General features: G+C 45.6%; 1 protein-coding gene across 2 annotated transcripts in view; it reads left to right on the top strand.

The window, feature by feature from the left end:
• The first annotated feature begins 397 nt into the window (after window positions 1-397).
• The window catches only part of LOC142089449 (potassium voltage-gated channel subfamily A member 5-like), a 31,713-nt gene continuing 20,799 nt past the window's right edge, over window positions 398-11,311 (top strand). Inside the window, exons 1-2 of one of the 2 annotated variants that reach the window (XR_012676228.1) lie at window positions 3,707-3,841; window positions 8,572-8,643. Coding sequence is in view for 1 of the 2 variants with exons in the window: in XM_075166068.1 (XP_075022169.1) it covers window positions 398-2,347 (1,950 nt within the window). In the remaining variant the exon portion in view is untranslated. Of the gene's footprint in view, window positions 3,842-8,571; window positions 8,644-11,311 lie in introns of those variants that run through there. The other variant, XM_075166068.1, reaches the window with a different exon arrangement.

The raw sequence follows: 11,311 nt of genomic DNA, 5'->3' as shown, positions 1-11,311 counted from the left end.
GCCGGCGGCCGTCGCACTCCCGACGGGTGAGATCCGCTGCCCGGAGCGTGTCCCTGCCGCGGGGCGGAGCCCCCTCGCAGGGCGGGGCGCGGCACGGGGGATGCGGGATCCCGGTTCCCCGGGGGAGGCTGCCGCTGCCTGCACGGGGGCGCGGAGGAGAAGGGATCCTTTTTGACGTCAAGTCACCATAATATAATGATGGCTCGTTCATATCCGGGTCCCCGGGCGGCTTTCCCGGGCCGCGCTCGGCCGCGCTCCGCCGCGCAGTGAGGCGGAGGCGGGCAGGGCAGGGCAGGACAGGGCGGCCGCCCGGAGGTGGCCGGCGGCGGCGGCGGCGGGGCGGCGAGCGCAGCATGCCCGCCGCCTCAGTCGCGCCTGCCTCCTGCCGCCGCTGCCCATGGAGATCGCGCTGGTGACTCTGGAGAACGGCGGCGCCACGGCCATCGCGGGCGGCGAGGATGCCGCGGCCGGCGGCGGCGGTGGCGGCGGCAGCGCCCGGGCCCGGCGGCGGGGCGACTTGCTCCACATCGTCGGCTCCGCCGCTGCCGCCGCGCCGTGGCTGAGCGACGGCAAGGAGGGCGCCACGCCGCCGCCGCCTCCGCCTCCGCCGCCGCCGGCGGACGAGGAGCGGGACCGGCCCCCGCCGGCCCCCCGGGGAGGCGGCGGGAGGCGCCGCAGCGGCAGCGCGGGCAGCCCCAACGGCCAGGCGGCGGCGTGCGAAGCCCCCCCGCCGCCCCAACCGCCGCCCCAACCGCCGCCGCGCGCCCCGCGCCCCGGTGCGGCCGTGGAGATGGGCCCCCCGGAGGAAGGGGGGCACCGCCGGGGCATGGCCATGGCGGCGGCGGGCGAAGAGGAGGAGGAGGAGGCGGTGGCGGCGGCGAGCCGGGGCGTCATGCACCACCAGCGGGTGCTGATCAACATCTCGGGGCTGCGCTTCGAGACCCAGCTGGGCACCCTCAACCAGTTCCCCAACACGCTGCTGGGAGACCCGGATAAGCGCATGCGCTACTTCGACCCGCTCCGCAACGAGTACTTCTTCGACCGGAACCGGCCCAGCTTTGACGGGATCCTCTACTTCTACCAGTCCGGGGGCAAGCTCCGCCGGCCCGTCAATGTCTCCATCGACGTCTTCGCCGACGAGATCCGCTTCTACCAGCTGGGTGAGGAGGCCATGGAGCGCTTCCGGGAGGATGAGGGCTTCATCAAAGAGGAGGAGAAGCCCCTGCCCCGCAACGAGTTCCAGCGCCAGGTCTGGCTCATCTTTGAGTACCCCGAGAGCTCCGGCTCAGCACGGGCCATCGCCATCGTCTCCGTGCTGGTCATCCTCATCTCCATCATCACCTTCTGCCTGGAGACCCTGCCAGAATTCAGGGATGAGAGGGAGATGCCTGTGCCCCTGCCCCCACAAAGTGGAGGTTTGAATGGCACGACCGGGGACTCTGCGCCCATGCAGCCACCCAGTAGCCTCTCTGACCCCTTCTTCGTCATCGAGACCACCTGCGTGATCTGGTTCACCTTTGAGCTCCTCGTCCGCTTCTTTGCCTGCCCCAGCAAGCCCGAGTTCTCCCGCAACATCATGAACATCATTGACATCGTGGCCATCATCCCCTACTTCATCACCCTGGGCACAGAGCTGGCCCATGAGCAGCCCGGGGCTGGCAGTGGCAATGGAGGCGGGGGCCAGCAGCAAGCCATGTCCCTGGCCATCCTCAGAGTTATTCGCCTGGTCAGGGTCTTCAGGATCTTCAAGCTCTCCAGGCACTCCAAGGGTCTGCAGATCTTGGGACAGACTTTGAAAGCCAGCATGAGGGAGCTGGGCCTCCTCATCTTCTTCCTCTTTATTGGGGTGATCCTCTTCTCCAGTGCTGTCTACTTTGCTGAGGCTGATGACCCTGAGTCTCATTTCTCCAGCATCCCTGATGCTTTCTGGTGGGCAGTGGTTACCATGACCACTGTGGGCTATGGCGATATGCGACCTGTCACCGTGGGGGGCAAGATTGTGGGTTCCTTGTGTGCCATCGCAGGTGTGCTCACCATTGCCCTGCCTGTCCCTGTCATTGTATCCAACTTCAATTACTTCTACCACCGAGAGACTGATCATGAAGAGCAAGCCATCCTCAAAGATGAACACAGTAGTGCTCAGGGCAGCACAGCGGGGGGAGATGTGAAGAGAAGATCCAGTAGAAACTCTCTGAACAAATCTCTTGTGCACTTGGAAAACAGTGAGGGGTTCAACAATGGCACCAGCTCCTTAGAGAAAACCAATATCAAAGCAAAAAGTAACGTAGATCTCAGAAAATCCCTCTATGCTCTCTGTCTGGACACCAATAGGGAAACAGACCTGTAAGGACCGGAGAGAGTTAGAGTTCAGAGATGCAGAAGGATTTGCTGGTGTCAGAAATTTACTACTATAATTATTCTTTTGGTAACAATTAGTTTTTTAATTCAGGCTATATTTTATAAATTGATCACTGTCCTGAGTAGTCCTCCAGGAATACATGTTTTTATGTTCTTTTTCCATGACACAAAGGGTCACCTATTTTTAAAATAGACTAAGAATAAGCTACGCTCCATGATGCAGGAGCTGGTAAATTACAACAGTGCAAAATCTAATTTGTAGAAACTTATTTTAGCAAATGGTTGTTGGTTTTAAATGGGTCATTTGTAACCAATTCAGTTGCTCCAAGTTTAATATTAAAGGGTTGGGGGATGTGTGTGTGGAGAATGAATGGATTGAGGGGGCAGGGAGGTTGAGGTTTTTTGTACTGTAGTTTCAAACTGAAGTTACTCCAATATATTTTGTATCTGTATAACTGTATTTATGGATGAAAGGGGATTTCTTATTCCTGTGAAATACGACATCGATAAAGCACTAGGAACATTAGCAGATCAGCACTTTCAGAGTTTTCCACTTGTGATCAGTACAGATCTGGTTATCTAGTATGTGAAGTGAATTTGGTGCTTTTAACCCTGTAGCAGAAAACTTTTATTGTCATTGATATGTTAGTTTCTTGTGAGCCTTAAATTATTAAATATTGTAGATATACTTTATAAATAATTTTATTAATTACCTTACTGTTTCAGAATTTCTAAATAATTCAGTCCTGTGCTTACTGTCCCCACTCAAAAAAATGTATGTGCAGCTTTTTTTTTTTTGTGTAGTTTTACAGTTTTATACCTTCGTTATATTTTTGAGACCGAAAAAAAAAATTATTCTCTGCTGTTACTGGTTTCGATCCAAGTGCACAACAGATCAAAAACATGAGGGAGTGGCTAGATACAACAAGAAAGTAGAATATGAGTGCAGTATCTGCAAAACTATTTTCATTGTACACTCCACATTACTTTGGCATGTGTATCAGTCACCTTTATGTATCCATTTGTGTACACAGTTCACTGGTTTTAATTATCATAGACTGGAAACAGACAGCATTTAAGAGTCTAACATGGCATGCCGTGCTACTTAAATAACCATTGCGTGGCTTATATCTTGGACTCAGACGGAAAGCATCACCTTTCATCAAAACACATCCTTGTTTTCTTTTATTTCCAAACAAAACCTTTTCAGTGCTGTGGATTTTACAGTTAAGATGTTGTTGAAAGACGAATGACACATTATCTTCATCGTGATAACACAGCACTACAGCTTGCTAGTGAAGACTGACACAAAGTTGTTTCTTTACTTTAAATCAAAGACCTGTGTTACCATTTTTCTCGCAAAGGACACCTCTGTTTTCCCCTCAACGTCCGTTTTATCGCTGAAGGATGCTTCATGCCTTTACCACATACAGTGGCTCAGCAAGACTAGCAGAAAGAGAAGTCTTGATTGTCAACGCTTAAGGTTTGTTTCTAACAAATTTTCTAATACAACTAAGTCAATACTAAATCAGGATTATAATTTATGCAAGTACCTCAGATATATGTACTGTGATAAATTTAAATCAGCTTTGCAAAACAGTGCTTTGACATTCTCTCGTCCAGACACAAATTCTGCTTACCTGTCCCTTACCATTGCCGTTTAATGATAATGGCGAAATGCATGTAGTTTTTCCTTCCTATTCATTAAAACAGGCATGGTAAGTGCCAAGCAAGTAATATTTTTCATGTTTGGTATAAAGAACTGTCACACAGAGCTCAGTCCAAAACCCTGGGGTGAGGAGGAAGGACGTTGAATCTGATAATAGAGAACAGGATCTTTCACATTACTTTTAGATGTTGGTTTCTTGGTTGATTTGCTTGTTTATTTAGATGGGGAATGATGATGATGTATGCTGAGAAACTGTCTGCCACAAAACTGGCAGACAAAGTGGCCAGTCCAGCTGCACTCCAGACACAGGCAGATCTCCTGTTTGCTTTAGTGAGAGTTTTTGCATCCAGGTGAAGTGCAGAATTAGCCCTTTGGTGAGACTGAATCTAAAATGAAACAAGTGGTATAATTGCCCGTTGCACATGCTGGGATCTAGATCGTTAATGGACTTATAGTCAAGCTTTTTGCTCAGGCAAATAGTTTGATTTACTTTCAGTGGTTAAATCCATGCCACTCCCCTGAATAAGTACCAAACAACGCAGTGGGTCTTTCAGGATGAAATTTTGGTTGTGCCTTCCTCTAATTATTACCCCCACCTTCCTGACCACTTTTATCTTCCATAGTTTGCTCTTCCAGTTGCACATTGTGCTGGATTAGACTGTCGGCTCCTCAGAGCAGGGGCAATGTGTATATATAGTATCTTCTTTAGCAGTAGAACCCTGCTTACGGCCAGAGTTTCTGGATATTAATGATCTGAATTACATAACAGTAATTACTGCAATTAGTGAAGTAACACTGGTGTAAAACTGATGTAGCTGAAAGCAGATCAGGGCTATGGGGAGTGAGTTGAGCTGATCTTCAAAGCCCATTGCTGATGGAAAGGGAAGGCCTTATCTTCCTCCTTCCTTTTCAGTTTTTTTCCTCCCATTGTGTGTCCTTTTGTTGCTTACCCTGAACTGGTTCTGTCCTCGTGCAAGTACATGTGCATGTGCTGCCTTCTCTTCCAGGAGCTGTTTGAGCTCACTGATCTGGCAGCAAATCCAGTGCAGCAACAACAACAACAACGAAGTAGATCATCTTCTGTCAAATTAGTGAGTTGGAAAGCAAGTGAGCGCCAGAGCCAGTGCAAGGAAGGGATGGGCAAGGTCAGCGGTGCAGGGAAGTGAGGAAGCAGGGAGGAGTGAAATCCTCACCCTTCAGTGGCAGTGAACTGTTAGATTATCACGACTGCTTGTTGAACCCTACTTCATGTTTGCAGAGATACCACAGGACTTGGTCTTGCAAGGTGCTGGGGGCCTTTAACTTCCCACTGGAACCAGTCTGCAAAATTCAGCTCTGGATTCCAGCGTCTGTGCCCTGCTATAACTGAGAGTAGAATTTCTCCCAATCAAGATCAAGCTCTATGAGAGCAAAATACCCTGATTGCTGCACAGGGTTCTATGTCAAATCATTCCTCGACCTTCAGTTTGAACATGCTGCATTTTTCCATAATAAAACAACAGAACTTTCCAATAAAAATAAAACCAATTATTCTCAAAATATGGTCGAAAATATTTGTTTGGCTTGGCTTTCTAAACAGTGGTCAAGCACAGTTCAGGCAAACTCGGCTTTGACACCTTCTTTACAAGGATGCATAATTTTTATTGGCTTATAAGGCAGTAAAGGATTTGCTTTCTAATGAGAGAGGTTGCTGCCAGACACTGAGTAATACGACCAGAAACATGGTTAGATCACAGTTCAGCAGAGCATTTAGCATGGGCTCAGCTTTAAGCACATCACATGCTTAAGTAAAGCATTGTTCAGCAGGTATTTTAAATGCACTGATCTTTGAGATTGTTACTTAAAGATGAACTACATACCCTGCTGAAACCTTAGAGCCATCAGTTCCCATTGGACTTTGGTGCAAATATGTAGGTACGTGGTACAGTCTGTGAGCCTGAAAACAAGTGCAGGGCACTGTAATCAGAACACCAGATTCTTACTACAGAAAGAGCGCCTATTCCTGCAGCCACTACTCATCAGGGCAGTCCTCTTGACATGATCAGTTGCAAACCGAGTACTAGGATTGTCTGCATGAAGGATTGCAACTTTGGCCTGGATGAGAGTGTAATTGTGCTTTCCAGCAGTGAGAACCTGCTTTTGCTGTAATTGATTTTGGTGTCAAGAAACTTCATTAAGTTCAGTATCTGTGCCAGGGATACAAACAGTGCAGAAGCCTCGTAACATGCCGATGCAAATTTCTGCCGCAAAAGAATATGAGAGAAAGAGAGAACCAAATCACTCTGAAAAAGCTCCTGTAAATGTGAAACAGGAAGAGAGTCTAGGCTATGTATGCCAATTCTAGGCTCATTACAAGGAGGAAATCTGTCCAAACCATTACTGATTTTATGTTAGCTGACCTGGAATGAAAAGCAAGCTGGCAAGCTGAATAAAACCTCTTTGGAATATCAAAAGCCACAAGATAACAGAGCCTAATGAATAGCAAATCATTGCAAACATAAAAAAAAACCCCAGACTGACACTTTTTTGTAAACTCTTTTGACTAGGAGCTACATCACGGAAGATTTCTCACCCCACACATGCCTATATGCCATAGTTATTAATGGCTTGTCATTTTGTGCGGGACAGTATGTACCAAAATGCAATACCCTTCCATTCTTCCATTTTGGGGATACTGAAGTGAATATTGTTTTGGATCACCAGTAACTAAATGTAAGTTTAGTTTGCTTAGCCTGGCCTCAAGGGGAGTCTACATTCCCATTTTACTTTTCCATCACTCTAAAAAATGATAAAACAACTAGCAGTTATATAACACCATTCATCTCCTAGCACTTTATGAACAATGGTAAATGTAAATGTAAAACAATAGTAAATGGTAAAGAAAAGGCTGGAGAAGGGAAGACTGAGCTTTTCAAAGGGGGAGAGGGCTAGAAGAGGCAGAAAAATGAGTGGGCTTGGCTGGACTGGGACATCTAAAATGTGAGATCTTAGGGAGGGAGGGAAGGGAGGAGAGACATTCACTCTGTGGTCTCCTTTCTAGTGTCTTGCATGGCTTTTGGCGGCTCTGCAGGCAAAGGCTGTATGCCAGCATCTGTGCACTGTGACCCATCTGGTGGGGTCACTGAACAACAGAGGGAGAGCTAATGCTGCTTTGAGCAGCACGACAAATCCCTCTTTTGTGTGCTCTTTTTATTTGGACTCTGTAAGGAGAAAATGGCACTTCTGCTGGCTGTTCCCTGACCTCTCGTGCTGCAAACACCGCTGTTCGGTGGTGGTGGTGATGGGGGCTCTTGATTCACAGCACGCTGAGCACTGCTCTGCAGTAGCTTACCCTCTCCACGCACTGCCGTTCACCTCTAATTAGGTAACAAAGCAAATACTGGTGCACTTTCAGTCTCACGGAAGATATATATGTAGGCAAAAAGCCTTACTCTTCTGAAACGTATCAGTGAAGCTAGTTCTGAGGTAAAACAGGGAGACCATTTAGGGGCACGCAACAATGCCACTTAGCCGTAGTGAGGAATGTAGCTACCTAACTGAGATTTGTTCAGGTCATTTGGCAAGAGGTCATGACGAGTAGTGAAATTTGTTTGACAAGGGCCTGCTGGCAGATTGCTGCCATGCTTAGGGCATAATGAAAGGAGGGCTTTAAAGACCTAATCAAGACTTTGGCCTTGCTACTTGGCCAGTGATGGAATCGGTATCTTGTATGGCAGTCAGCGTGTCGGAGAGACCTCGCTAATAACAAGGTTGATCCTGTTCAGGACAGAGGAGCAGCAAGGAAACGATGAGATAAAGCTTTAACAGTGTCTGCCTGCCTTTGGTGCAGCTTTAGCCTGTCCTTGTGTGACCATTGGTTTCACTAACCTCCCTCCGTAAGCTAACTTAGCTACAAACGTTTAAAAAATGAAATAGAAAAGGTCTTTATAATAATATAGCCTATAAACAATCAAAATCATTGTTCCAAATCATCCCGCCAAGGCTTATGTAATATTCAGCACCACAAAATATTTTTAAGAACATGCCGTTTAGTGTATTTGTAGCTTTTGTAAGGTTGGGGTTTTTTTTCACTTTCTTGCTGTATGCATTAACTGCTCCCCAGTTCTCCTTGTCAGCTTGTTGAATTTCTGTTGCTCTTGCCTTAATTTGGGACCTAAGGGTGCTAATAGTTATGCTGGGTTATGCTGTCTGACGTCAGTGTGTCAACTCATAGTGTGAATAAACACAGAAATTCTCCCGTGGGAGGACCTGTGGGTCCATTGGCCAGAACAACCCCCATATTTGTGTGATGAAACATTGTCAAAAATGTGGGTATGGCATCATTAAAATGATATGAAATAAGAAACTTTATGTTAATTGGAATAGGAAAAAAGTAAAGCTCATAACAATATGACTAAAGAATGAATTGGGATTAGAAGTTGCAAAGATAAATATCAACTTGTTTAAAGAAAAAACAGCGTTCATACACAGTATATATTGCAGTGCTTTCTCGCTTCTGTAATCTAGTAATGTAGTATCCTTATTTGGTATTTTTTGATTCCCAGGTATCTGTACTGTATTTTTACCAGGGCTGAAAAAGATGAAACCAGGGACAGACCCAGAGCTGTTGTGAACCAGTGCCTTGAAGATGGCTTGTTTACCTGGAAGCATTTTTTTTCTTTTCTCAGTAAAACCAACTGATGTAATAAAAGCTCTTTTCTCTCTTCCTAAGTACTGCACGTAAGCATGTTTCTGTGGTTAGCATAGCTTTGTTGGAATCACCTAAGGATGGAACCCAGTAACTACAGCTCCAGATTCTCACTACAGTATCAGCACTGACTAACTTTGTTTTGTTCCCCGCTGTTGTAAATGCACGGAACTTGATTCTGTGCTTGTAACAGCTTGCGTGCCACTTTCCTTTGAACTTACAGCTCAGCTGCCCTCTGTAAGGTAATCACATATTTTTGCCAATGATGTGATGAATCTGACTCAGCAAAGAGTTTGCCAATTTGCACTTTAAAATCCCACTCCAGGGCACAATGAACAGGTAGTCCAATTTAGGACTAGATTTGCATTGCCAGCTTTGGGGCTTTCTTTAAAAACTTTGTGCTGGGGACAGATACCTGAATTTTGTTCTCACCCATTGCCTGGCTGAGGCAGCGCCAAAAACAGCACCATGAAAATCCAATGGCTCTGACTGCAATCTTGTTTCTGTTGCAACGTCCTTTGTTTTCAGTGAATTTCTCTTTATTTGACTTGGTGTGATGTGAAAATGAGGTTACCCTTTCCAATGGAACAATGTTACTTTGAATTTTCAGCAAATTGACCTGATTTCCAGAAATGCCCTGATCTAATAGTAAAATTAATAACCTTCCTAGCTGGCAACAAAGTGTTTCCATAAGAGCAAGGGCTTGCCAGCACGCATAGTCTATATGATTACTGCAGAATTAATAATTTTCCAGATAGAATTTAGAATTTACCAAAAGTAATCTGCAAATTCTTTTCTGTATTAGTAATTCACTCATGTTCACTGTCATCAGGAGGAAGTTTCCAAAGAAATCAGTCCAGGTTGTAACACTTGTCTGACACACAGCAGATGAAAAAGAAAGATATATCTCATTTCTGTTTTTCAACTACAGTGTGCCATGGATACTGTCATTTGCCATCTTGTGGCAAACAGCTTTTAAGCAGCCAAGGATAACTGCTTTTTTTTTTAAAAACATTGTGTGTTGTTTTCTCCTCTGTAGTTTATGTACCCATTGCAGTCCTTCTCACATGAGTAATGACTTAGACTCAGGGTTCCCCAGTCTTCACTGATATTATCTGAGAAGGTGGAGATCTAAGATGAAGAGTTGCTTCTGAAAATAGGAGTGATTTGCATTTTTGCCTTCTCTTATTTTGTTCTTGGATTACCCTGGCTCTTACCCTTTGGCTTAATACGTCACTGCTCACTTCCTCCCTTCACTTAGATCACACAGTATATTTCATAGCGATAGCAGTCGTTACTGCAAAGCAGTAAGTGGCAGAGCTGTCCTGCTGCTGTACGTAGTAGATGTGATTAGTGCTGGGCATTCTACAGCTGCCTCCCTTCAGTTTCAGATGGATGTGTTGCTAGAGGTGGTTGTCTTAAAATTGACATAGGCAAGCATATTGCTAGAGAAGCCACCTTGGATGGAAATCCGTAATAATTTCCCTCTCAGGACAGTGGTAATTCTACCCTTCTCCAGTTTTCTGACAAAGCCAGTTTGGAGATAAATGTTGTTGAAACATATGGTCTCTTCTGTCAGATCACATCTCCCACCCAGGCTGGGCAGTGTGGCCAGTTTCTGTGTAGCCTGTTTCCTGCAGGCGAGGAGTACAATGAAACCTTGCAGCTCTTCTCATGAGAATACGGTTGCATAATAAATAGTCATATTCAGGGTTGCAGTTTGTATGAAGATACTGGAGGAAGTGCTGCAATTTAAATATACCAGATTGGTAGCACAGCTATCTAAGGGTCTGAGGTGAGTACAGAGACCAGAGGTTGGTAATGTTAAAATTCCTTCCTTTGTATGGTTGCACTTCAATGGTGCTGTCCTAGCATTTAGTAATTCCCTCAGAAAATCTCACAAATCCATACCAGGGTCTTCTTTGCTCCCTCCAGAGTTAGTAGGGATTAGTTAGATTCTACCTTACTTAATTCTCTCAAGGAAGTTCAACAAATTTAAAACCTCTTCCACCTCCTCTTCCTCTCCCTCCTCCCTGTTTAATTGTAAGCAGAAATGCATGTGATTGAGGAGGGGGTGCAGCTGAAAATTATTCGAATTATTTAAGCAGTGTAGCCTTATAATTTTTTTCTGTCTTGTTTAAAGTGATTTGAAAATCTGAGGGCGTGTAATTGAGGGAAGGCTTTAATGTGAATTTGCAGAACAGATTTTATGAGTTCCTTAGTTCAGAAAACACTATAATTTTCAAGGCAGTGCTGCATAAGAGGCTTACTTAAAGACAAGAAAGGTTAATGTGAACTTGTTGTTATTACTATTATTATTTTATTATTATGCAATTAATTCTAGGAATGTTTTAATTAGGAAATATAGTCTTTAACATGCTGAGAAATTCTGGCCATGCAGAGAACTGATGCAAAGAAATGGTCAGTTGAAGGGTGACAAAGATTGTCCTGGGAAGGAATACCCTCTAGCTAAAGCTTAGCCCCTGTGCTTTGAAGGAGACAACATTCCTCGAGCCAAATAAGAAGCACGGGGAAGGGTAGGAGCCTATAGCTGAGATATCGGGGCATTCGCCTAAGAAAGGGATGGTGGCTCCCAA

The sequence above is a fragment of the Calonectris borealis genome, chromosome 1 (genome assembly GCF_964195595.1).
Source record: "Calonectris borealis chromosome 1, bCalBor7.hap1.2, whole genome shotgun sequence".
NCBI lineage: Eukaryota > Metazoa > Chordata > Aves > Procellariiformes > Procellariidae > Calonectris > Calonectris borealis.
The sequence above is the reverse complement of the archived record's forward strand: the minus strand, read 5'-3'. Positions and strand labels throughout refer to the sequence as shown.